Here is a 27,488-nt window from a genome sequence, read left to right as displayed (position 1 = left end):
TAAATTTTTATTTAATGAAAACCTGGTGTCCACACGCGCCGGGGCGACGGCAGCGGTCATGTCCCACATGCCAATATTTCCCAAGGGAAGCCGAGGGCAATACTATCCATACAGAAACACTCGTATGGCACGTACGCGGTACGCCGGCAGCTAGGCTGAAGGCCTTCCCACCAGATATATTCTATTTAGTTAATTTTATTCGTCTATGACGAGTAGTTCTTGGTGCAGGACTGCAGGCCGCCAGCTGCTCAGAGCTGAAACGCATCGGCTTCTCGTTTTTTTTTTTTTTTTGACAGCATCTGCTTCTCGTTGAGGAATGACCACATCTTCCACGGGGCCGATCTCGATGACCACATCTTCCACGGCGTTGCACGCCTGCTGGCTGCTGCACCTCGCGGTTCTTTCGGTCAAGCTCCTCCAATACTTTCTTTGCGACTTTCGGTCAAGCTCCTCCAAGACATAAGCAAGTTACGTGAATGAACAGTACAGTAAAAACCAGTAATGAGCTTGCAATCCCAAGTTTTCCCAACAAGAAATTTCAGTTTTCTGAACAAAATCTCCGAATGGAGGAGGAATCAAAACCCGAATGCCCCGGCCGACAACAAGAGCTTCAAAACAGAGAAGGAAGAAAAGCTGACATGTGTGGATAGCCATCGCTTGAACTTCAGCTTATCATCATGGTAAAGCGTTTTTCTCTCGCAACGAGACCGGTCTAGCTGATGCTGATGACTGGTGACGGAGAGAGAGAGGACGTTTGCAGCTACGACGTTGACTGCGCGATGCGTCCGTTGCAGACTAATTGGTGTTAGAATCCGGTGACCAAAATTTAGAAGGTGTGTTGGGACAATATTATATGTAGTATTCGGATGTTAATAAAAAACAAATTACATAATCCGTCAGTAATCCACGAGACAATTTTTTAAGCCTAATTAAGTCTTCATTAGCACATATTTACTGTAGCATCACATTGTCAAATCATGGCCTAATTAGGTTTAAAAGATTCGTCTCGCAAATTAGTCGCGAACTATCAATTAATTTCGTAATTAGTCTATATTTAATACTCTATGTATATGTCCAAACAAAATTTAGAAGGAGCAACCAAACACCACCTAATCTGAGAGGCACAAGCGGGCAGCCATTGCTGACTAATTAATTAGAGACGTGGACTGCGCGATGGGTCCGCTGCAGACTAAGGGGGTGTTTGGTTTCTGCATGCCCTCCTAAAATTCCGGTCACATTGAATGTTTAGACACATGCATGAAGTATTAAGTATAGACTAATTACAAAACTAATTACACAACTTACGACTAATTTACGAGACGAATCTTTTAAGCCTAATTGGTCCATGATTTAACAACGTGGCGCTACAGTAAACATATGCTAATGACAGATCGATTAGGCTTAAAAAAATCTCTCCCAAATTAGCCTCTATCTATGTAATTGGTTTTGTAATTAATCTATATTTAATGCTCTTTATTAGTATCCAAATATTCGATATGACATAAATTTTAGGAACAACTAGAGAACCAAACATAATCTCGTCTGAGAGGCTTCCTATTCTGCTGACAGCAACAAAGCGCGAATCCTTGGAATCTTCTTCCGTTCCATCACCATCGACGGAGACATCAGTGTTCAAGACGCATCTCTTCTCTGCTGGATTGGACCGTAGGTCCAGACAATCTTTTCATGGGCCTCCGGACGTATGTAACAACACCGGAAGCTTATTTTATAGGTGCAAACGAACCGATATGTAAAAACTTAAAAACTATTAATTAGGACCACTGAATATCCATCCAATAGATAGGGCCAATATAAGGCCAGACAACCGCATGGACCAAGTCATTTTTGTGAGCCGTGCCCAGTCAGACAATCGTACATTCGCCCGAAGACTCCTCTGTGAGCACGCGCCCAAGTCTTCGGGCCTTTTTTTCTTTAAGAGGGAGAGAGAGTCGCTCTTAATTTTTGTGTGTCCTTCCTTTGCATCTGTGAAGCTCGAAACCAGTCCAGGTTTCTTCTCACCCAGGGCAAGTGAGCAACTGCCTTATATTACGACGACCGGGCGCGCCGAGTCAAGGTCAGATTCTCTCTTGTTATGATCATCATAGTATATTTACAAGCATGTTCAATGTTTTGTTTCTCTCTCCATGATTTATTTGGTTCGAATATGAACTTGGACGACTACTTAGTCTTCGCAAGTTGGATCACTTGTGGTCCTTGTTGTTAGATATATGTCGAATATGTGTACAGTTTTGGTTAAGTTGGTCTTGAGTTGTATGAGAGGTTAGGGAACTCTGTATCCTAGAGATCCATAAATATGAGGCAACTCCTGTTGTAACCAGAGAGACGACTTTGTTGCTGGTTTGTGTGGCGGTGAGGCCGCGAGAGCTCCCGGATACCGGTGTAGCTGTTGTTTTATGGAAAGGAGCGCCCGTAGTCATGCTCCGAGGATGTAGGCACATTGCTAAACCTTGTTAAAAAACAGCATGCCTCGGTGTCGTTCTTGTTTGCATATTTTCTTCTATGGTGGTTATGCTTCCGCGTTCGTCGGTTAGTAGATCTCTTTTGGTCTGGATCTAACCGTGCACTCTAACACTTGTGTGAGCCCCTACTGGATGATGACGTGCACTAGGTACGGCTGCTTGCGGCTTGTTGCAGGAGCAAGAATTTCATTTTTAATACGGTAGCTTCACTCAACTTCCAGATCACCCGGTTACGTTATTTTGACTTGGTCGTCACTATTTCACCCTACCAACTTGATAGTCGCTTTCATTTCAAACGTGATCAGGTCATCCAGTTCTTACATATAGTTTCTTTAGGACCTGATTGTTTTTGTTTATTTTTTCATTGGATCTTTGTGTTATCTTCTTGCTTTGAACCTTTACTACCTCTACAATTGCCACTACTTTCTGTAGGCCATAAAATCTCTGTTTTAACTCCGATTTGACCCATTCAAATTGCGTTAGATTCGTAACGACATAATCTACGCATTAGTATCAATGTTTTCCATGTCAAGAGCTCTAGAATTTTATGGTTTAACGCCTAACTTGAATAATGATTATACAATTGGATTTTTTCTAATTAAAAGTAACTTAGACTTTTCATCTTGGTCAATTATATGATTAGTTTTACCTTGTTTTTTTTCTAAATCAAGTGTAATTTGACTTAACTCAATTAAGGTATTTCTCTGAAATATCTTATATATGTTTTATATAGCTAAAATAAATAAAGCCTATAGTTTCTTTTCCAAGCAAATCAATCGGTAGATGTATCTTTTTCACCGTAGTTCCGATTAGCGTGCTTTTCGCGTCTGTGTGATCATAGCAACACGTAGATTTGATTTCAAATCCTTTTTCACTGATTGGTGTATTGTTCTAATATAATTATGTTTGAATGCTATGCATGTTGTTCGGATGCTTGTGTGGTGCTTAATGATCTTGTCCAGTCGGTGAGTTTTACGTGGTGATCAAGAAGCAGTTCTTTGGAGGCTACGAATCAATAGAAGAAGGATCTAAGTTTAATTGGATCTTTGTGTTGTCTTCTTGCTTTTTTTTTCATTGGATCTTTGTGTTATCTTCTTGCTTTGAACCTTTACTACCTAAGTATCTACAATTGACACACTTGCCACACATTTTAGCCCTATTGATCATGTTTTCACTTGAATCGCCAAAATCACAATATGGCATAGTGTCCCATATTCCTTACACTCTTGAAAGAATCTGATAGTGCAGGACGAGGATGAATAGGCTGAACCTAAAAAATTTCTGTCAAACTCAAAATAGCATATCTGTCAAACTGTAGAGGTCCCACAAATTTTCTTGAACCTTCACACTTGTCCAGAGGCTTGACATGTTACAACAAAAACAAAATCACCAAGAAAATTATTCTGAGTTTAGTTGGCGAAGTACTAGGCTTACACTGACCTATATTGGGTAAAAGCTATTCCCTTCCACACCTGCAACTGAAACCTTGCCAACCACACGCAGCTCAAAGGCCACACACACACACAGGTGACAGGTGCAGCTGTATGTTGGAGTATACCTGATTACGCAGGGAAACTATCTTACAGGGTGCACTGTGTCAAGGTCAGATTCTCTCTCATTATGATCATAGTATGTATGTGTGTGTGTGTGTATGTGTGTATATTCACAAGCGTGTTCAAAGTTTTGTTTCTCTTTCCGTGGATTAGTTCAAATTTGAAATTGGACTACCGCCTTTGCAAGTTGAATCACCTGTGGATTTTTGTGTGAGCCCCTACCGGATGATGACGTGCCCATTATTTCTGCCCTTGTGTAATTCTTTTGGGCATGAAACACCTGTCTCACTTCCAAAACTAGTACTAGTACCACAAAATAGAATATCCTTGATGATCACTAATTTCCTTGAGGGGCGAGATTGGACTCTCAAGGAATATACCATTACCTTGGCAGTGGTAGAAAACCTTCAAGGAAATACATATTTCTTAAGTGCTAAACCAAACTGCCATGTTATTTTAATCATAGATTTCCTTGAGTGCTAGTCTGAACCGCCAAGGCAATTGCACGTTTCCTTGAGTGCTAGTCTGAAACCGTCAAGGTAATCGCACGTGTTAAAAATGTAACTTCATATTTGTTTCCTTGGCGGCTAAACCCCCTAGAAAATAATTTGTAGCGACCAACCCTAAAGGTAATAGCTATTTTCCTTTCTATCTACCTTTGGCAATCTTTCCTTGAGTATTGGCCTCCAAGAATAATTTCGTTGGCAGATTTCATGGTGTAACACCCTCAAATTTGCTTCTTTTTGAAATAAAGTTAAAATCATTTAATTATGTATTTTGTGCTCATTAAAACATATGAAATAATAATTTTTCATTAAATTGAAATTCATCATAAGGAGTAGCAACATGGATGTGCATACATACCGGTGCATTTGATTTATTTCAATCAGTGGTTGAATCCAAAATTCAAAATGAATTCAAAATACTTTTGAAAAATGAATTTAAAAATGGCTTTGAAATAAAAGAAAAGAAAATTTGAAAAATAAAAGAATTTAAAAAATTATAAAATTTATTTTTGGAAAACTTACCAAAATTTCTCATTTTTATTTGAATTCAAAAGTGTATTTTAAACCATATTCAAATTCGATTTGGTTTATATTTGAAATTGGTTTTGTGAGAAAACAAAAAGGAAAATAGAAAAGCTACTCTCTCTATCTCCCTCCTCTCTCTTTTGGCCCAGCTCGGCCTGCTCCTCTCTCCTTTCCCGCGCGGCCCGCTCGCCTTCTTCCCTCCTCCTTCTTGGGCCGGCCTAGTTGAAAGCCGCGCGTATGCGCCCCGCCTCCTCTTTCGCTTGGCTCGCTGACAGCCCGGCCCCGCTCTCTCACTCACTGCCACCCTAGGCCCGCTTGTCAACCGTCTCCCTCCTCCAACTTGTGCCCGAGCCGGACACTGCCGCCGGTGAGTCCGCCTTATCCCCGCGTCGTTGCCTTGCCTCCCACGCATTCTCCCGGCCATAAATACCGCGCCCCTACATCACCCGCCCTCGCCTAACCCTAATTCGAGCCGCTATGCCGCCCTGTGCCCTAGCGCCGCCGTCGAGATCTCGCCGTGAAGAAGCTCTACGCCGCCGTGACGATTAGCTGCTCCTCCGTGCCCGAAAGTGCCTCCTCGAGCTTCGCGTCGTGTTCGCGAGCATGCCAAGCCCCTTATCTCTCTCTGTCTTGCTCTGTGTTGCCTTAGCCCGCGTCGCCTCCTATCCCGAGCCTCAGAGCCGTAGCCGCCTTGCCAAGTCGCCAAATCACCATGCCGTTGCGGAACCCTAGCCATCGTCGAGCCGCCAGCTTCACCGTGCTCCATGCCACTCTCCGTCGCTCCGCACTCCGGTAAGCCATCTAGCCGAGTTCGCTGCTTTCTCCTCTATCTTCCAGTGGCCACAGTTTGCTTCCTCGTGAACTGTAGGCCATAAACCACTTGCGTCGCCTAGCTCCGTCAATGGCGCCACCGTCGGTGTCGCCGCCGGCCAGCCGACATTGCTGTTTCCCTCTCCCGATCTATTCAGAACCATCCATCATCGATCCAACGGCTCAGATCTCGCCATATCCCTTCGCCCTTGCCTTTTTGCCAAAAACCCGCTCGGATTTTTAATATAGAACCCGTTGTCCCTACAGTTATTCTAAAGAGCCCCATGAAAGGTCGAGATGACGGACTAGAGGGGGGTGAATAGTCCTTTCTAAATTTAATCGCGTCGGCTAACCGAAACAAGTGCAGAATTAAAACAATCGGTCTAGCCAAAACTACACCCCTCTATCTATTGTCTCTAGCACCTTGCAAAGATCCTAATTAAGCAACAAAGGTGCCGGGCTAGCTAGAGCTCACCTATCCAATCCTAGGAGCAAGGTCACACAAACATATGCCACTAGTATTTTGCACACCGGGGAGCTCCTACACAATTCTAGTAAACAAAAGCACAATGCTCCTAAGCTCACTAGCAATGCTCAATAACAAGGCAACCAATGCCAAATTAGAGAGCGCAAATACTTAGCTACACAAACTAAGCAATGTGACTAACAAGGTTACACAAACCAAATTAGCCACGTAAGGGAGCTACTTCTATGCTACACAAGCAAGAAGGTAATTAGTGAGCTGCACAAGCTAACTAATTACAAGAGCAACTACACAAGCACAATGTATATGAAAGTAATTACAATCTTGTGTTTGTGTAAGGAGATTGCAAACCAACGGGAAGAACAATGTTGACATGGTAATTTTCTCCCGAGGTTCACGTGCTTGCCAACACGCTACGTCCCCATTAAGACAAGCTCTAAGGTTGCCGCCGGTCCTCTTGCTAGTGGTGACCCACAAGTCACACTCTCCCACATGGAGTCTTACCATAAGATCTAGCACTTGACCCGGCTGGACCACTTATCGCCCTTCGCGTCTTGCTCTATTAGAGTTGCTCCTCATGGCTCCCACGGGGTGAGCATAATGCCCCTCACAAAGCTCTTCTCCGGAGCACCACACAAGCTTCTTGTGGGCTTCGACGGAGACCACCACCAAGCCGTCTAGGAGGTGGCAACCTCCAAGAATAACGAGCACCACCGGCTTGCAAGACGACCACCTAGTGCCACTCGATGCAACCTCACGATACAATCGCACTAGAATCACTCACTCACTCAATCGGATGAACACTATCAAGCTAGAGTGAGTTAGAGGGCTCCCAAGCACCACCACATAAGCCACCAAGGCTTTAGTGTGCTAAGCTCTACTAAGCTACCGGACAAAGGCCGACCAACACTTCTATTTATAGCCCCATAGGCTAAAGTAGCCGTTAAACCTTCATTGGGTGTTTTTCGGGACGATCAAACGCGCAGGTTGTGTGCATCGGACGCGCCTAGTGTGGTGATTGGACACGTCCGGTCGCTGTGTCTAGTCGCAGCATCCGGTCGCAGCCTGACCGTCATGTGTCCCTTTCAAATTGTTTAGCCATTCATGCCCAACAGCTATCACTGCGCATAGTAATACCACATGATCGGACGCGCCGTTAGAAAACGACCGAACGCGGGAGACACAGCATCCGGTCGAGTCCAGAGAGCTCCCAGAGCCGCTCTAGGCCAACCGGACGCGTCCGGTCACACCGGACCGGACGCTCCCAGCGTCCGATCAATTATAGCGCTAAAAACCCGAGACTTGCTGGTTCACACTGGACGCATCCGGTGTGGTGACCGAACACGTCTAGTCACTGCGTTCGGTCGAGTCTAGAGAGCTTCCAGAGCCGCTCAATTGTGATTAGACGAGTCCGATGTGGCCGACCGGAAGCACCCCTGCATCCGATCCTCTCTGGACCAACACCCGCGCCCCATGTCACCTTGATCAGACGCTAAACAGTGATTGCTCAGTGTTCGGTCACTGCTATGACCCAGAGTTCGGTCAACTCGTCAACTCTGTCGTGCCTGGCTAGAATACCGGACGCGTCTGGTATAGATATCGGATGCAACCGGTCACGTTGGGAAGATACAAGACGTGTCTGGTCCTCACGTCGGACGCGTTCAGTCACCCCATGACCAGTGCATTCAACTCCTTTTCTTCACCAACTTCTTTTCCTTTGCAAATGTGCCAATACCACCAAGTGTACACCACCAAGTGTATGTGTGTTAGCTTTTCACAAACATTTTCCAAAGGATTAGCTACTCAACTTGCCACGCCGCTCGATTCTAGCAATGATGCAAAGTTAGATCACTCGAGTGGTACTAGATGACCGATATACAAACAAGTTTGCCTCTCTTGATAGTACGACCATCTATCCTAAACCCGGTCATAAACTTCTCTACACACCTATGACTGGTGAAATGAAATGCCCTAGGTTATACCTTTGCCTTGCGCATTCCATTCCATCTCCACCATTTTTATGCAACACATGCACCAACCAATCACCAAATGATATGATCCATTTCATATCATCACGTGACTGTATTGGTTCATCGATCTTGACTTCACTTGCTTTTTACCGTTGCCTTCGTCCATCGGTGCCAAGGCTTGCTCAAGCTTCACTCCAAAGCCTCCGACTTGATCTTCTCCACCTTGATCACATGACTCTATGTCATGTCTCATGTACAATAAGCTCCTTCATCATCACATGTGTGAGCTTTGCAACATCTTTGAGCCATCATCACCGTCATGGCATATGTTGCTCACACACATGTACCTGTAGACTAATCACCTGTGTATCTCACTTAAACACATTAGTCCACCTAAGGTTGTCACTCAATTACCAAAACCAAACAAGAACCTTTCACCCCTACCTTTTCTTTAAATAGTATCCGCAGTCCTTAGGCAGATTTAAAATCAGATTTTAATTATTTTAAATTCAAAAATTAAGTTTCATCTATTTACAAAATTGCCACTACTTTCTGTAGGTCATAAAATCTATGTTTTAACTCTGATTTGACCTGTTCAAATTGCATTAGATTCGTAACGACATAACCTACGTATTAGTATCATTGTTTTCCATGTCAAGAGCTCTAGAATTTTATGGTTTAACGCCTAACTTGAATAATGATTATGCAATTGGATTTTTCTAATTAAAAGTAACTTAGGCTTTTCACATTGGTCAATTATATGATTAATTTTACCTTGTTTTTCTAATTCAAGTGTAATTTGAATTAACTCAATTAAGGTATTTCTCCAAAGTATCTTATATATGTTTTATATAGCTAAAATAAATAAAGCCTATAGTTTCTTTTCGAAACAAATCTATCGGTAGATATATCTTTTCACCATAGTTCCGATTAGCGTGCTTTTCACGTCTGTGTGATCGTAGCAATGCGTAGATTTGATTTCAAATCCTTTTTCACTAATTGGTGTATTGTTCTAATATAATTATGTTTGAATGCTATGCATGTTGTTCGGATGCTTGTGTGGTGCTTAATGATCTTGTCCAGTCGGTGAGTTTTACGTGGTGATCAAGAAGCAGTTCTTTGGAGGCTACGAATCAATAGAAGAAGGATCTAAGTTTAAGGCAAGTATAGCATGGGATCATCCTTGTTTCCTATCAACTTTAATATATTTAATTCATATTGCACGTGTCACCTTGATAGGGATTCCCTAGAATTAAACTTATACCTTGTCTCCTATGGGATATGCATTGGGTAGTATGATGCTAATGCTCAATTAAAGGCCATGATCTTGTAACTTGACTAATGTTATATGTAATAAACATTAAAAGATGTTTTTTAGCAACATGGAACCAGGGGGCTAGAGCATTGGGCTATTTTTATGGTGCTCTAGATTCCTCTCCCTAAGGACTTATCTATAAGTGATCATTCAGGACTTATAATACAACTGTGAGGGCTACATGGCTCTGGCTTTAGCTCAGTATGAAGACCTTTTCTAGCTTGTTAGAGGTTACCTTTATTGACGTAAGAATGGCTTGCCGAATCAGGTATAGTGCGGTCTCTGTCCCCTTGTGTATAGGCTGCGTGTCGTGGTGCCATCAGGAATGGGGGCTCTACATCTGTTTGCCGAGTGAATCTAATGGCCCTAACTTGTTAGACGAACCTTTGAAAGGCTTCATAGTGAACCCTGCCGACCTTCCTTGGAAGTGGATCAAGAGATTAGCTACCTCGGGCGAAAGGGTAAATCACGATTCACAGTGAAAGTGTACAACCTCTGTAGAGTGTAAAACTAGTCTATCTACTATGTCCACGGTCACGAGCGGCCTTAGAACCCTTACGGAATAGATGATCATTAATGGTTAATGATGATGAATACTGATGATACGGATAATGAATATGCTCACTAATGATTACTGTTTATGCTATTCATTATTCATGTTTACCTGATCATGTGTTTATATGGGCTTGTGATAAACTTGTTGCTACTCCTATGCTAAAATTATGACAATTAAAAGCTAATCGCAGTTAAACCAGTGTCAGCCTTTTGAGCCTCATGAACCCCATGTTATATTTGTTGAGTACGACATGGACTTACACTTGCTTTATTTTTTCAATTATTTGAATAAAAATCCCGGATGAGTACCAGATTGCTAGAGTTTGGAGGAATTAGGCTTGGGAATTAGAGTCTTCCCCCGATGATCAGAGTTGTCTTTCTATTGTTTGTTGTCTAAGGTTATATCCTTTATACTAAGTACGTTATATATTGAGCGTTGTCTTTTGATATTATCCTTATATGTAGCTATATGTGAAATTTGACTTCCTGGGTTCACATATGGTGTGTATCTGGTTTTGTTCTTAAAACTGGGTGCTACACATGGTTTCCTGTAGGGTTTTTGACCCTCAAGGATATTCTGTTTTGTGATAGTATAAGTGATAGTATATGAGTAATGTCCAATCTACCAATCTAAACTTGTCGCTGAATTTAAAAAACATCCTCGAACTCAAATGATGGACAACTTACATCCCTTAACTTTAAAAAACCAGATAAAATACCCACCATAATCATTTCAAAGTGGTTTCCTAGGTTGTTTTACTAACATGGCAGTGGGCCCACATGTCAAATGATTTCTCTTTCTTCTATATTAAAAAATCATAACTTTTTTATATTCAGTTGGATGAATACAAACTTTATATCAAAACTATAGAGATCAATGCGATCTATAACTTTGTAGTTGATAATTTTTTTGAGATCTTTTGGAGGCTCAAATATTTGTTTTAAGGTATCGGATTTTGAATTTCAGATTTTAAAATTTTTCAATCAACCTAGGATGTTGACATGGTCTACAACAAATTTGTAGTTCTTAATACGATCTACAACTTTTTATTGACAACTTTTTTATCTAGGATCATTTAGAGGCTTATAAATTCATTTTTAAGTTTTTGGATTTTGAAATTCTTTTTTTTGAAATTTTCAAATAACATGGGATGTTGACATGGTCTATAGCAAAATTATAGTTCTAAATACAATCTATAACACTTTGTAGTTGAAAACATTTCTATATGAGATCATTTAGAGACGCAAATATTTATTTTAATTTCCTATATTTTAAAATTCAAATTTTTAAAATTTTTCAAATGACCTCGAACATTGACATGATCTATATCAAAGTTATAGATCCCATTGCGATCTTTAACTTTGTGGCTGAAAACCTTTTCATTTGAGATCATCTAGAGGCCCAAATATTCGTTTTATTCTCTGATTATTAGATTTAAATTTCTGAACTTTTCAACGACCTTGGATGGAGACACGGTCTGCACCATATTCCATACATTCTTGAAAGGGTCTAATTAACAATGCCTAGAGAGGAGGTTAAATAGGCTGAACTTAAAAAATTCTTTCCAACTCAAAGTAGCAAATCAGTCGACCTGTAGCGGTTCTGCAAAATTTCTCAAAGCACCACACTCTTTTAGAGGTTCCACATGTTAAGAAAATGAAATCACCAAGTAAATGGTTGTAAGAGTTGAATTGACAAAGTACTAGGCTTACCTTTGCGGGGTAAGAGTTATTCCTTGCCACAACTACAACTAAAACCTTGCATAAGAGTAGATAGAACAACTAGAATACTAAAAGCCAACGCATAAGTGGTATTTAAAAATTAAAGCAAGCATAAAGTACAAGTGAAACAAGGATTTATATCAAGATTTGGCCACAACACCAAGGCATGCCTACGTCTTCATTTTTTAGAGACCATAAAGGTCTTGAGTCTCATCCAACTCTATCCTCTTCTCAAGTGACCATAAAGATCAAGCTCAAACGTGTCACTAGAATGTTCGGTGATGCAAACCTTGTAGGAGCACACCACAAAACTTGGGTGCTTCAACGGGCACCGTCTAGCCATCTAGGATCAAAATCTAAGAGTAATGAACACAAATCCACCGAATTGACAAAGAAAAAGAGTGCTCAAAAGATGAATTTGAGTTTATCTAGCACTCTCCCTTATCTTCTCTCAATCTCACACCAAGTCTCTAAAAAAATCAACAAGGGTGCCCTTTGTCTTATGTCAGGTTGAAATAAATGAACATGGTGACCATTGGAGAATAAGGGGGATGACTATAAATACTCCCCCACAAAAGAATCCAACCTATGCACTTGGTTAGCAGAACGCTCTCAAATTCAGAACCTCTGGAAATGTCTGGAGCCTCCATACTTGTTGCTAAGATTTGTATCCCCCTTAATAGGAAGGCAATCCTAAAATCAAAATCTCAAAATATAAAATGAATTATAAGCCTTTATTGTCCATGTTGTTTTTCTTTTCTTTTTGAGGGCTTGGGATACTTCAATATTGCTCCAAAGTGTCTAAAAGTTGTACACAATCTCATAGACATCATTAGTCCCTAAATTGCTTGTCATTATTACACCAAAGCCTACTAGGGACCTAAATGCGGTTTCAAATATCCCCATTGATGTTAATACAAACTTGAACACCCTCAGACCATGCTCGTAATCCACTAAATGATATTTTGATTGCAACCTTTCTTGTTAAAGCATATCTTCCTCAAAGTCCCACTTATACCTTCTCAAAGTCTATCATTAATGTTACCCTTGTAGGTTTTTGTTTCGCAACTCATCATGTATAATTTAATGCAATACCAACTTCCTCTTCACTACATGTCTCTTGCAAATGTGATTCTCTTGTGAGTCCAGCTCACATTGCACGATCCATCAACGTGAAGCATGCACTTTCCGTTCCCTTCACCACCGTGGTTCATTGGCGCTAAGCCTTCCCTTTCCCTTCACCATTTCCCCCCTAGTAGCCATGATGCACCCCCACACATATACATCATGAGATAAAAAGAGTTTCTCCAACAAAACATTATTGTGACCACTAGTTAGTGATATAAACAAAACATGTATTACAGCACCCTACATGTAACTACATGCACACCAATCCAAGCATGCCCTTCATCAAGCACAAAAATGCACAATACCAAGCATGCACAAGTTGTTAATTGCTAATAATAAGCCTAGGTCTTCCCATGATCTCATGGTTTCGCACTTGATGAAATGATGAGTATATTGACAGCAGCCGACAGCAGCATAGCATAAACATATGCAAACATGTTCATGCAATCCCAATAGCCCTCTACCAATTTCACCACATATCAATCATTCATCCCAATGTTGAACCATGGTACTTGTCAATGTGGTTGTATATCTATCCCACATAGCAAAGTTGGTAGAGATCGTAGACAACTTATGACTAAAAATTTTATAGTGGCCTAGTTTTTTTTGTGAAATATAGTGGCCTAGTTTTACTTGTTCTTGCTATTTTGTTCTTGTCGGGTTTTTTTGTTTTTGTTTTGGGGAAATATTTGGTGGAAATCACCTTCTTAAAAATGTATCTATAAGTTTTTCAAAAAATCCAGAATTTGACATATTTTAAAAAATCATATAAAAATAACAAATTTCAAGCGTGCGCTCCAAAAGACAATTTTGTCTTTCTGGTTTCGACGCATGCAAATTTTTTAAGTTTTATAGGAAAATTTATATATTAAATTTAAATTCTAACTTTTGCAGCAAAATATATCTCCATAAATAGGCACTTTGGGTGCACCAAGTTTTAGGCTGTTAAAAACCTCTGGGTATCCTATTTTGGGGTTTTCACGATTCCACAGAGAAGTCAGTTTCCACCTAATATTTTCCACTGTTTTGGATTAAGCTGCAGTGGCGTATTACCATATTGGTACTCTGTAATTTGTTTTCTTACACTTCTCTTGATGAGTCGGCAGAGTTTTCACAGTTTTTAACTAAAAAAAAAAGAATAAAGATAAATAACGGGTAATGGCGTTACTGTTACTGTGAGTACCATTCTGAACATTTTGGACTTGCAGAACAAATGGCCTGTACATCTCAACAATTCGTGTTCTTTGGTGCAGAGTCATACCATTGTGAACTTTCGAAGCTTGGCGTTCGCATTGCAGTTTGTCAGTTTATGAGACATCCGTACAAGTTGCATTCCCATCAGTTGCTGACTGCTATTTGAGTCGTCGCATCCCAAAGATTGGCAGATTCATATCAAATGGCTGAACGGATTGATAAATTAGCAAATTACTAAATGTAAAAGTATCTCAATTACCTACGGCCGTTCTATATATTTGCACGTGAACCTTCATCCCTGCATCAGACGTTCTTTATCAAATACTAGTCTGTACCGAGGAGCAAGCAAATTGTAGTGGAGGTAACACTCTTGTTATATTCAGTTGATGAAATGATTGAACTGAAAAGGTACATGAACTAATATAAAATATTTTCTCGTAGAAGCCACAACATCACAAACCATGGCGGCGGTCCTGGATGCGATGGTATCCTTTGTGATAGACACGCTGATAAAGATGGCAGCTGATGAAGTGGCCATGTTGTATGGTGTTCCCGATGAGATGAACAAGCTGGAGGGAAAACTGCAGGACCTCAAGGCAGTGCTCGCTGACGCGGAGAGGAGACGCATAACAGAGAACGCCGTGCAGCGGTGGGTGCTGATGCTGAAGGATGTTATGTACGAGGCAACTGACATCCTTGACATCTGTATTATTCAGGCTGAGGAGGGGCAGGAGTCCATCATGTGTGCAGAATCGAGGTGCTTCAATCCCATATCATTCTGTATGCGGAATCCTGTCTTCACCCATGACATTGGAACCCGCATCAAGGATCTCAACAAGAAGCTTGACAGCATCTGCGAAAGCGGTGCTAAGTTCAACTTCATTAGAATGGAGCAGAATAACCAGCAGGACAGGGGGATGCTTACTCATCCTGCCGGCAGTAAGACTTCGCCGGTGATTGAGCGATCGAGCTTGGTTGGGAAGAAAATCGAAGAGGATACAGTTGATCTGGTGAATATGCTGACAGGCGAACGGTGGAGCAATCATCCAGATGATTACATTGTTGTTGCCATTTCTGGCACTGGGGGCATCGGCAAAACCGCATTGGCCCAGAATATTTACAACCATCAAAGACAAATTCAGCATAAGGATGTGGTTGAGTATCACTCAGGCCTGCACTGAAACCGAACTTTTGAGGGAGGCCATCCATCATGCTGAAGGACGAGATTGCCATGATGATGGGAAGTCTCGGCTTGAGTCAACACTTGCAGACACAATCAGGGACAAGAAAACCTTTGTGGTACTAGATGATATGTGGACTGCAGCAAAGTGGAACGATGTGCTCAAGGCATCCTTCAGTTACGTTGCTCGTGGAAGCCGAGTCCTTGTCACAACGAGAGATGATCGAGTCGCCCGTTCGATGAAGGCTCAGTACCTCCACCATGTTGACTACTTGGGGCCTCAAGACGCGTGGACCTTGCTCAAAAAAGAGGTCAGAAACGTTTCTTATCTTTACTTTGAATCATCAAACAATACACTTTTTTCTGCAAATGTTTTGAATAGCAATGCTAATGTAACTTACATTGTCTGTTGACTGAATTTTCCTCAACATGTGTTTATTTAATAAATTAATACATCTACTAGTCTGTCAACCCGGGCTCAGAGCACGCTGCTCTTGCACTGTTAGAATCTTAGAAGAAGCAAAACGTTAATCCTTACTGCTTAGTACCTACATCTACCTAAAATTACTTATCATTGCCCTCTCACTTTGTTATTTTATCCAATACCCATATAGATACTTTGTTTTCTCTATCCGGTTGTGATAAAATAACAAAATTAATTTATATGCTTTCCATCTATATCATCGTTTTTTCCCCCTCTGATGGCACCTCCATGTGACTTCCATATGCACTTAGTTAAAACCTTAGCTTAAATTATGGCAGCTCCTATTGCAGCACTGTCATATTATGTCATGAATTTATATTTTGACTTTTTTAAAAAAAATGAAATTGTTATATGCTTGTGTTTATTATAAATTTAACCAAAACTATCTTTTCTGTTTTTATTAAAAATAAGGATTTAGATCTAGACTCTACAATTAATTACTATAAGCACATAAACAGTCATTAAACCTGCACTACAGTGCTTTGAAGTGGGATTTGGAAGGAGGGAGCAATAGTGGTAACCTCAAGAGAACAATAATATTTAAGTATATAATACTGAATGTTTACTCAAAGAAATCTATAAAGCAGGAAGGTCCTGAACATTTTTATCTGCATTAACCTTCTGCACTGTTTAAGGTGTCGGATTTCCTCTCTCAAAGAATTATATATACAATAGTATTTTTTAATAAAAAATGAAGTGCTTACAATTATGCTAATATATCATAATGTCTTGATCAAAATGCATAAAATGATTCAAAGTAACAAAATGCATAAATAATTGTCATAGATATCAATATGATATTATATCGATTATTATTGTCATTAGTATATATGAGCCATGAAGAGAGATAATTTTCATGATTACTAAAACATATAAATATATATTTATTGCTCATGTATGCATGTATACTTGATCTATATGAAGGTACCATATGTATGTTTAATTTAAGTGATTAATAGTGATAAAAGTTTGTAATTTAGAGACATATATAGTTGTAATTTACAGTGACCTTAATTTTTTTCATAATAGCACACATTGGTGATTTAGATGTATATTTGAGAGAATGTTTAGTTTATTTTAATAGTGGCAAAAGATAATAGTATAGATGAAAATTTAAGGCGCTACTTATATTATCATCATAATGCCAGGATGGGTAATTTATTCACAAATTTAGTGCTTACTATATATTATGTTTTATAATGACAGATGTGGGTAATTTAGATGTAGTTTGAGGGCTTTACTTTATCTTATTTATAAAAATGATAAATGCGGGTAATTCTAAGGAAACAGAATATCCAATAGCTATAGGTAAATGGTGATTAGAGCAAATCATTGATGGCTAGATTTTTTTTGATATTTGTAGGAATTTCTTGGACTTATCATTTTCTAGTATACCTTTTATGACGATTAATGTGGAGACTCGGGTAGAATGATATATTGTGTGCTTGGATGTATTGAGAATATAAACCAGTAAGAGCATCTTTAGCACACTCGTCATCGCATTAGCCGTAGCTTTTTTAGTTAAGAAATTGAGCCTTGAGCGCATTAGCCAATAGCTTCACCATCCCTGTTGGGACATTAGCGAGTCAGCGGTTTCTTTCATGTTGCTTTGCTTTTAAAATAAGTTCTATTATTTTACTATAAAAGGAAAACGATTATAGGGCCGAGATACAACACAATTTATTTCTAAAGACGGTATAAAAATATTAGTGTCATAAAAAATATGTAGCGTGCCGTGCTTGGGCCGCTGCCTAGGCACGTCAGGGCGGCCTGGCCTGGCCCAGCCCGCTAAATTGCCACAGGCCCAGTGGAGGCCCGCAGCTTACCAGGCTTCATCAGTCCAATCCTATACCTGTCCATAGACTTACTCGGGCACTATCCATGTCCACTCTATGTTCGCTCTGACTCGTGGAGGCGTGGAGCGTTGCCGCCTCCCGCGTAACCTGTAGTCGCCCGCTACCTTCTACTTCTCTCCCCGTGGCTGGCCGCTACCTCTTTCCTCCCGACTCCCTTCTTCCCTACGCCAACGCCACACCATCTTCTTCTCCGCGCTGCGCCCTTCTACCCTCACAGATCCACACCACCAGCTCCGCCCTACAGCTAGATCAGGGGTGCCATGCCGCCATGTGTCGCAGGCGTGCCGCGCCGCCGCCCCTTCGCTACCCGTGCCCCGCCTGAGGGCGACGCCGATTCCTCCATTCCCCTCTCGTCGGGCTGCTGGGCTGGCACGACCCACTAAGATCGAGCTTTTCAGGCCGGCCCGACCAACCATGCTTGGCCGTTGGCTAGGCCCGGTGCCCGGTTCAGCACGGCATGATGGGCACGGTGTGCCGTGCCTGGCCCAGTGCCAGCGGACCGTGCCGGGCCGGGCTGCACGGCCCAAATGGCCATCTATACACACTGCCGCCTTCTCATCACCGTCGCCGCCCTGCACCCCACCTAAACGGCGATAGACTTCTTTGTTCTCTCTGCTTGGAGTGGAGGGTGAGGGCAGTGCAAGGAGGCAACACCGGCCGAGTGCGTGGCCCGATGACCGAGCGCTGTTCGTGGTCGTGGATCCTTGAGTTCGTGAGTTCTCCCCTATGCCCGACCCCTATCTACCACCCGCCCTCTCTATCCGCTCTCATCCATTCTTGCTGCGGAACAAGTGGGTTTACTCACCCTTCCCCGAGTGCCCCCAACGGGCGACTCAGGGGCGACGGCGCCAGCGCCCTAGGCCCCCCTCCCTGGCCCCCCTTCGGCCACCGTCGTGTGATGGCGGTGGCCTGCGGTGGCCCCTAAAAAAGGGTGCGGCCACAACCCTCCCTCCCTCCCCGTCACTCCTCCACCACCCCTCCCCCTCATCTATGACCACCGGGTTCATCTCCGGCGAGGAAACGCGGCCACCCGAGCGGATCTAGACCCCTGGGGCTAGATTTGGTGCCTACACCCTCCATTCGTTCTGCGTGGTGATGCAGCACATCCATCCCTTCTTCCAGCATCCCTGGGTCTTCATGCGGTGGGCAGCCAGATTCAGGCCGGTGCCGACGGCCTGCACCCCTATGGGGTCGCTAGCGACTGCCTTGGGCTAGGGGCAGCGGCAGCCTGGCTGGACCGCACGCCTGCCCGCGTTGGCTGGTCTGGCCGGGGCCGTTGCCTACCTGGCCCTGACGTGGACGGTGCCAGTCCACGGTGGCCAGTGTGCCAGGTGGACGGTGGATGCTGCGGATGCCAGCCTCGCTCGTGGGGGACGCTATGGTGCCAAGGACGGTCAGATCTGGCGGTCGAGGTGCCTACGGCGGCCATGGCCTGGGTGCCCACGGCGGCCACATCTAGGCGGCCGGTCCTGCCCTAGGTGGGCCTTCCTAGCCAACTAGTGTCGGCCATTGCTGGTGTGCTGGACGGGCGAGGCCTGCTTGCTAGCTGGCTGCTAGCCGACGCCGGAGGATCTGCCCCTGCCCCGGCAGGGCGGGACGACCCCAATCCGGTGAACAGTTGTTACTTGGGTGAAAACTCTGCCCGATGCCTTGCTTCGGGCCGACGGCAGTGGTACGGTCTGTGTGAAGGGTCGAGATGGTGGACTAGAGGGGGGGGGGGGTGAATAGTCTTTTCTAAAATTAATCGCGTCGGCTAACCGAAACAAGTGCGGAATTATAACTATCGGTCTAGCCAAGACTACACCCCTCTATCTATGTTCTCTAGCACCTTCCAAAGATACTAATCAAGCAACAAAGGTGCCGGGCTAGCTAGAGCTCACCTAACTAATTCTAGGAGCAAGGTTACACAAACCTATGCCACTAGTACTTTAAGCAACAAGGGAGCCCCTACACATGCTAAGAAGCAAAAACACAAAGCTAACTAAGCTCACTAGCAATGCTCAATAACAAGGCAACCAATGCCTAATTAGAGAGCGCAAAAACTTAGCTACACAAACTAAGCAATGTGACTAACAAGGTTACTAAAACCAAATTAGCCACGCAAGGGAGCTACTTCTATGCTACACAAGCAAGAAGGTAATTAGCAACCTACACAAGCTATCTAATTACAAGAGCAACTACACAAGCTTAATATGTATAAAAGTAATTGCAAGCTTGTGTAACGCGGATGCAAACCAATGGGAAGAATAAGGTTGACACGATGATTTTTCTCCCAAGGTTCACGTGTTTGCCAACACGCTAGTCCCCATTGTGTCGACCGCTCACTTGGTGGTTCGGCGGCTAATTAGCATCACCCGCTAAGCCCGCACGTCGGGCGCCGCAAGAACCTACCCTTTGAGTGAGGGTAGCTCAATGACACGCTTTACTAAAGTTGCTCTTCGCGACTCCCGCGAGGCGAGCACAAGTGCCCCTCACAAGCACTTCTCTGGAGCGCCGCACAAGCTTCTTGCGCGCTTCGACAGAGACCACCACCAAGCCATCTAGGAGGTGGCAACCTCCAAGAGTAACAAGCACCACCGGCTTGCAACTCGATCACCTAGTGCCACTCGATGCAATCGCACTAGAATCGCTCACTCACACAATCGGATGATCACTATCAAGTATGTATGAGATGGAGGGCTCCTAAGCACTCTCAAGCATGGACACAAAGTCCCCCAAGGTGCTCAGCACCAGCTATGGCCGAAGGCCACTTCTATTTATAGCCCCAAGGGTTAAACTAGCCGTTACCCCTTCACTGGGCAAAAATCAGGCCGACCGGACGCTCTGGTCGTGTTGACCGGACGCTGGACCTCAGCGTCCGGTCGCCCGTAGACGGCCACGTGTCCTGATTCCAACGGTCACTTGACCTGACCGGACGCAGCAGCTTCAACTGACCGGACGCTGGACCCTAGCGTCCGGTCGTTTTCAGTAAGGTACCCGAGGCATATTTCTTCGACCGGACGCGTCCAGTCGCATGTGATCGGACGTAGCCCAGCGTCCGGTCACACGCCAGCTTCTACGTCACCGTACGTCAGCCTGACCGGACGCACCCTGCCAGCGTCCAGTGCTTTCAGATCCAGCGTCCGGTCAGTTGACTGACGCCAGCATCTTCGCGATCAACTCGTTTTCACTTCTAACTTCTTCACCCTTGCTCTAATGTGCCAACCACAAGAATTTGCATCCGGCGCAATAGAAAATAGGCATTCCATTTTTCCGAAAGCGCCGAATCAACTTGCTTGCTAACACCATCTCCTTTGTAAATATGCCAACATCACCAAGTGTACACCACCATGTGTATGTGTGTTAGCTTTTCACAATCATTTCCCAAAGGATGTTAGCCACTCAACTTGCCACGCCACTCAATCCTAGCGACGATGAAAAGTTAGATCACTCGAGTGGCACTAGATGACCAATATGCAAACAAGTTTGCCCCTCTTGATAGTACGGCCATCTATCCTAAACCCGGTCATAAACTTCTCTACACACCTATGACCGGTGAAATGAAATGCCCTAGGTTATACCTTTGCCTTGCGCATTCTATTCCATCTTCTTCAATGTCGATGCAACACATGCACCAACACGATCAACAATGATATGATCCACTTCATATCATCACATGATCATATTGGTTCATCGATCTTGACTTTACTTGCTCTTCACCGTTGCCATCGTCCATCGGCGCCAAGTCTTGCTCAAGCTTCACCGCCACGCGGTCCATCACTCCAAAGCCTTCGACTTGCCCTTCACGCTTGCAACCGGTCCATCAAGCCAAGTCTTGTCTTGATCTTCTCCACCTTGATCACATCACTCAATGTCATGTCTCATGTGCATTTAAGCTCCTTCATCATCACATGTGTGAGCTTTGCAACATTTTCAAGCCATTTTCACCTTCATGGCATATGTTGCTCACACACGTGTACCTGTGGACTAATCACCTGTGTATCTCACATAAACATAATTAGTCCACCTAAGTTGTTACTCAATTACCAAAACCAAACAAGGACCTTTCACCATGCCACTACCTTCTCGTAGGCGTCGTTGAAGCTTCTGTTCGTCGCACGGGTTGTTGGGGCGGTCCTAGGACGGAAGTCCTTGTGCTCTTCTTTCAACGTTGTTGGCGTCTACGGATGTCATCCCCTTCCTGGAGGCTCCGTTGGAGCACTTCTACTGCCGTCCCGCCTCTCCCGCCGGAGTTGATCCTGGCTATAATATGCCTACATGTGCTTCAGCTCCTTCTTCGCTTTGGTCTGTCCAGCTCAGATGTATGGTGTTGCCGCTGTCGTATGGTTCTTCACAGGATCTTTTTGGCGGATGCTTTGCCATCGTTGCTGCCTGGGCGGATACTTTGCCGCTGATGTCACTCCACTCTTGCCGATGGCGGATGCTTTGCCACCGTGCTGCTTGGGTTCTTTGCAGCGGATACCTTGCCACTGCCTCTCTTCTTTGATGGATGCTTTGCCGTCATTGCTGCTCGGGTGGATACCTTGCCGCCGCCATCGCTTTCGGCGCCCCCCTCATGCCGGATGCTGAGGGCGTGATGCCCCCCCCCACTCCTGCGGATACTTTGCCGCTGTTGTCTCGTCGCTTCTTGATGAATGCTTGGCCACCGTGGCTTCATTTCTCTTGCTGGCAGCGTTGCGTTGATGTATTTTTTCCTTTGCAAGTTCAATCGGTTAGGTTTGTGGTGGAGGGCCTCTCCCTAACGTCTTTCTTTCTTTTATGTTGTCGTTTAGGTTCCTAACCACTTTCTCTATGGTTCTGTAGTCGGCACTATGGGTTCTCCTATAGCTACGTTGTGTAAGCTGTTGTTTCGGCTCATCTTCTTAATGAAAACGTGTGAAGTCGTGTTTAAAAAAAAATCCACTCTCATCCCTACTGCCGAGCCACCACCCCAGTGCGGGGAGGCCTCAAATCGGGCAGGCGGCGCAGCAAATCGAGCAATGGGCAACGGGCTCAGCGACGGCGCAATAGCAGATCTCCAGTGGGCGTCAGCCGGTGGGCCTGCATTTTTTTTGGTTGTCTGTAGAGGAAGACAAGCACCACCCTGTCCACCCACCACCGCCTCTGTTATTTCTGACTAGCAGAGCCTCTTAATCAGAGGCGAGTGAGCTGCCCAGGTCTGGCTGCTTTGCTTGTCTATGCAGATCTGTTTCTTTGTAGTGTTTTCTCCTCTTTCAAAAATTCAAAATGGTGACTGTATCAATCTTCTAAAATCACTTCTATTTTTTCTGTTGATATAATAAATAACAGACAACACATTTTGATGTTAAACTAAAATTCCTCAAAATTGACTGTTTTATATACTATTTGAACTTAAGAGTATCGGTTTAATTCTAAAGAATGAAGGAAAAAGTGTACAATTAATGTTAATTTCAATACCAATATAATATAGATCAACAACTGTGGACAGTGAGATTTGTTAGTCTTTTAGAGTGTGCTCATCAAGTATGGAGAGTGAATTATATGGAGTGGATAGCCAAATGGAGATATACAGGACGGAATTCAATTTGGAGTGTCTGCGGGAGATGTTCTAACTCTACTAACGATTGTTTCATACGACCAGATGCCTAGATAGTATTTACAAATCTCATGTTGCCAATTGAATGTTGTTGACGTTGCTACAACATTTTCATAACTATAGTTTTTAGTTGCGTTCATAATTTTCTCATAAATTTGAATTTATGATTTTCAACTATATTTATCTGCCATTGGTCTTTAGTTCTACTCTAATATGCAAACTGATTTATTAGGCAATAGCTATAACTATTGATATTTGAACTAGTTCGAGATTTGAAGTGCACTTGAATGAATTATGAAACTAGTGCTGGGAAAGGAAAGCTTGTTCAGCATAAAAATGAGCAACATGACAGGTTACATTTTAACTTTGTAATGTGTGGCGCCCCATCTTGTATTCTTGATTCAGTAACCACTGATTGGGCTACGTTGTGATATTAGTGGAAACTATGATTCTTTGTTTTTTTTAAAACATGGATAACTTAATATGGTGGTTTATATATGGAATATAGATCCAGGTTCACGTATCGACCTAACAATTTGACATTAAAAGGATATGTAGTTATTTAGTGGAAGGTGAGGACATAATAACAAGTAAAACGACCTACTTCGACTTTCTTTTGAAAAGAAAGAATGACTAAAGAATCGATACGCCTTCCATCCTAAAATATAAGGGATTTTAATATGTCCTAAATCGAACCATCCTAAGTTTTGACCAAGTTTGTAGAGAAGAGTAATAACATTTATGATATCGAGCTTCATTATATACATTATAAAATGTATTTTGCTAATTTATCTTTTTGATGTGGTAGATGTTAATGCTCTTATCTACGAAGTCTATCAAATTTAGGATAGTTTCCATATATTTCAGGACAGGGGAGCAGCTGGAATTCTGCAACCATGTCTGAAACAGAAATTCACAATCAAATATAATTCCATTCATTAATTTTAAATCTGCCTGCAGGTCATAGCAACCGAGAGAGATCAGCTTGAAATAGATACTCTGAAGGATATAGGATCGAACATCCTTGGCAGATGCGGTGGTTTACCTCTTGCTATCAAAGTGATAGGAGGACTATTGCGACAAAGGTCTATAAACATAGTTGAGTGGGAGAGGGTTTTAGATAATCCTGCATGGTCTATTGATGGAATGCCCGAAGAGCTAAACCATGCACTATACCTGAGTTATGATGATCTACCCCCTCATTTGAAGCAATGCTTGATTTACTACTCACTTATCCCACAAAAAACAAACATTAGTCCTGATCAACTGATTGAAATGTGGATTAGTGAAGGATTGGTGAGCAGTAGATACTCAGATGACCTGGAACAGATAGGAAGAGATTACAACGAAGAGTTGATCATGAGGAACCTTATACAACCATATAAGGAATGCATTGGCCATTCACATTACGTAATGCATGATGTTGTTCGCTCATTTTGCCAGTATATGGTTAGAGATGAAGCACTGGAGGCTCGTATGGGGGAAGGTGGTATTGGTAGCAGTCTTCTTTCACACAAGTTTCGTTTTCTGTCTATTGGAGTGGAGTCAGGTTCAGATGAACTGGAGTGGAGCGTTCTACAAAATCAGAGTTCGTTGAGAACATTAATATCTTGTTGCCCTATCAGGTTTAAGCATAATGATTCTTTGAGTAGATTATCCAGACTACGCACAATGCATTTAGAGAATGCAGATTTTATTCCATTATTAGCAGACCATCTGGGAGAACTGAAGCTCTTAAGGTACTTGACCATAGAAAGTACTCAAATATCTAGTCTACCAGATACAATTGGCCAATTGAAGTTTTTGCAGCATATTGGCCTTAGTGGTTGTGAGAAAATGGTACGACTTCCTAATGGCATTGTAAAGTTAAAGCAGCTGCGGTCTGTTTATCTCGGTGAAGCGGTAAATATTATACCAAAGAAATTTGGTGAGCTGACAAACTTGAGGAAAATACTGAACTTTCCAGCCAACATGGATGGTGGTGCAAATGGTTGGTGTACTTTGGAAGAGCTAGGTCCTCTTTCTCAGCTTAGGGATCTTTCACTGAAGGGATTGGAGAATGTACATCCCAGCTCCTTAGCTGCAAAGGCCATGCTACGTAGCAAGAAGCACCTTGGCCGCTTGGCCTTGAAGTGCAGCAGTATAATAGAAGATGACGGCGGGTCAGTCAAAAGAGTTGTCACAGAGGAGGAGGAGCGGCACATTGAGGAGGTATTTGCTGAGCTTTGTCCTCCAGGTTGCATAAATCATTTGACCATTGATGGATATTTTGGGCGTCGACTTCCAGAATGGGTTATGTCAATGACAGGAGTGTCTCTGGAGAGGCTGCGGATTTTGGAACTGTCGAATCTTGCTCTTTGTACCCAGCTCCCCAATGGCTTGTGTCAGCTTCCCTGTTTAGAGATATTGATTGTTCTTCATGCTCCAGCCATCAAGCATGTTGGCCCAGAATTCATGCGCCACACCCACAAGCACAATAATAAGCGCCATTCCCGTGTGTCGGTATCATTCCCAAGTTTGAAAAAATTGATCTTCATCGAAATGGTTCGCTGGGAAGAGTGGGAGTGGGAGTGGGAGTGCGAGGAGCTGCTTGAAGCCATGCCAGTCTTGTTGGAACTCACACTCAAATGCAGATCATTGACACAACTTCCACCTGGCCTTTCCTTCTACGCAAGGGCGCTCAAGATGTTGAACCTTCAAGATGTCCATTGCCTTTACTATCTGGAAAACCTTCCTTGTGTCGTTGAACTTAGCCTGGAGTGCTGCCACAGTGTAAAGAGAATCACCAACCTCCCAAGTTTGCAGAAGCTTGCCATCAGTTGCTGCTCGCGACTGTCTGTCTTAGAGGCTGTCCCAGCACTTAGATACCTTAATCTGCAGAGTTCCGGCATGAGAAGACTCCCAAGATACCTGCGGGGTCTCAACCTCACCCGTTTGTACCTGTGCTGTGACCTACCGCTGCTCTGTTCAATGGCTTTGGGAAAATCCACCTACGACTGGAATAAGTTCTGCCATATCCGTCGTGTGGAGGCCCATACCCATAATGGTCCAAATGGAATTTTCACAGTCACGTATACAAGGGATCCTTGCTACCTGGAGACCAATATCAGCAGCGCCCTCTTCAATCTGCTGGGGTAATATATATATGTTACTTCTCTTTCAATATAAAATATGGTTTCCTTACTTTCGCTTGCTTATTTGTTCCGTGACTGTGAGCGAGCTGCAATCAACAGCAGCCAGCAGCAGCCTGGTTTGGTCAATTTGAAACATTAATCCTTCTCATTTCACTGCGCAGACGGAGGTGGCTATGCACGCTTTGCAAGTGATGGAAGTGGAATCTTGGTTGACGATGGAATCAATATCATATATAGGAGCGTATCCGGCCCATCCTACGTTTAAATCCATTCGAAGATTATGAAAAGACACTGTGTATAAGGGGTTTCTATTTTGACCATGTTACCGAATGGTTCTCGCCGTTCTCAACTGCGTGACCGTTTGATACAGACTTGTAACAGTGCTACACCTCGTTGGACTCGGATCTCATAAACTGCATCTGTATGCCGTGGAGTGTGTTTAGTACAACTCCTCGAGAAATGATTCTGCTGCTGAAGGCTATACATAATACTGTATGATAAACTTGTATAAATTGAGCTTTGTTACAGTGGTTTGGAAAAGTACTTGTAGAAAATTTTGAAGTCCTTAGATGAAGATAATCTGTACAAGCGTTGTTGACATCAAAATTGAAGGTGCTACAAATGACTTTACCATATACTTTGATGTCAACAACTGATATTCTTGAGTTCGTTATGGCTGCGGATTGCTATCTAATGTTTTAGTTGCCTATTGAATCCTTTTGACTATACCTGTGACCATAGCCTCAGCTGAAAGAAATTTCTTCAAATTTGGAAAAAAACTATTTAAGGTCCACTATGTCACAAGAAAGATCGAATCACCTAGCTATGTGCTACATTGAAAAGGATGTCTTGGACACTATTGATCTCAACACCATCCTTGATGATTTTATTTGGAAGTTTAAGGTAATCATATTAGTGACTTTTTATTGTTCTTCTAGTCATTGAATCTTGATATTGTCATTGCTCATCGATCACTATTAATAATAGACATCTCAAACTACGAATGTATCGTGATAGTGTCATTGTTCATCAAAT

The 27,488-nt window shown here is 43.0% G+C and overlaps 2 protein-coding genes across 5 annotated transcripts; both read left to right on the top strand.

The window, feature by feature from the left end:
* The first annotated feature begins 1,890 nt into the window (after positions 1-1,890).
* Positions 1,891-27,140, top strand: LOC136483506 (putative disease resistance RPP13-like protein 1). 4 transcript variants are annotated; one of them, XM_066480586.1, is made up of 7 exons: positions 1,891-2,074; positions 3,984-4,082; positions 9,412-9,488; positions 14,302-14,603; positions 14,684-15,733; positions 24,280-26,453; positions 26,615-27,140. In XM_066480586.1, the coding sequence occupies exons 5-7, from the start codon at positions 15,293-15,295 to the stop codon at positions 26,643-26,645; spliced, it is 2,646 nt and encodes an 881-aa protein (XP_066336683.1). In that variant the 5' UTR covers positions 1,891-2,074; positions 3,984-4,082; positions 9,412-9,488; positions 14,302-14,603; positions 14,684-15,292; the 3' UTR covers positions 26,646-27,140. The 4 variants fall into 4 exon arrangements, with proteins under 4 accessions (XP_066336683.1, XP_066336685.1, XP_066336682.1 ...); XM_066480588.1 differs by lacking the exon at positions 3,984-4,082 and having other exon boundaries at positions 14,687-15,733; XM_066480585.1 differs by lacking the exon at positions 3,984-4,082.
* Positions 14,704-15,248, top strand: LOC136479377 (putative disease resistance protein RGA4). The gene is made up of 2 exons (XM_066477259.1): positions 14,704-15,181; positions 15,226-15,248. The coding sequence occupies exons 1-2, from the start codon at positions 14,704-14,706 to the stop codon at positions 15,246-15,248; spliced, it is 501 nt and encodes a 166-aa protein (XP_066333356.1).
* Positions 27,141-27,488: the final 348 nt, after the last annotated feature.

This window comes from Miscanthus floridulus, chromosome 9, assembly GCF_019320115.1.
Source record: "Miscanthus floridulus cultivar M001 chromosome 9, ASM1932011v1, whole genome shotgun sequence".
Taxonomy (NCBI): Eukaryota; Viridiplantae; Streptophyta; class Magnoliopsida; order Poales; family Poaceae; genus Miscanthus; species Miscanthus floridulus.
This window is presented reverse-complemented; position numbering and strand designations above follow the sequence as displayed.

Bases quoted from the DNA above. Each gene is read 5' to 3' on its own strand.
- LOC136479377 (XM_066477259.1), top strand. From the start codon at position 14,704: ATGGCGGCGGTCCTGGATGCGATGGTATCCTTTGTGATAGACACGCTG. The intron at 15,182-15,225 runs GTAAGACTTCGC...TTGGTTGGGAAG, and splicing joins GCTTACTCATCCTGCCGGCA to AAAATCGAAGAGGATACAGT.
- LOC136483506 (XM_066480587.1), top strand. From the start codon at position 15,293: ATGATTACATTGTTGTTGCCATTTCTGGCACTGGGGGCATCGGCAAAA. The intron at 15,734-24,279 runs GTCAGAAACGTT...ATCTGCCTGCAG, and splicing joins GGACCTTGCTCAAAAAAGAG to GTCATAGCAACCGAGAGAGA. The intron at 26,454-26,614 runs GTAATATATATA...TTCACTGCGCAG, and splicing joins GCCCTCTTCAATCTGCTGGG to ACGGAGGTGGCTATGCACGC.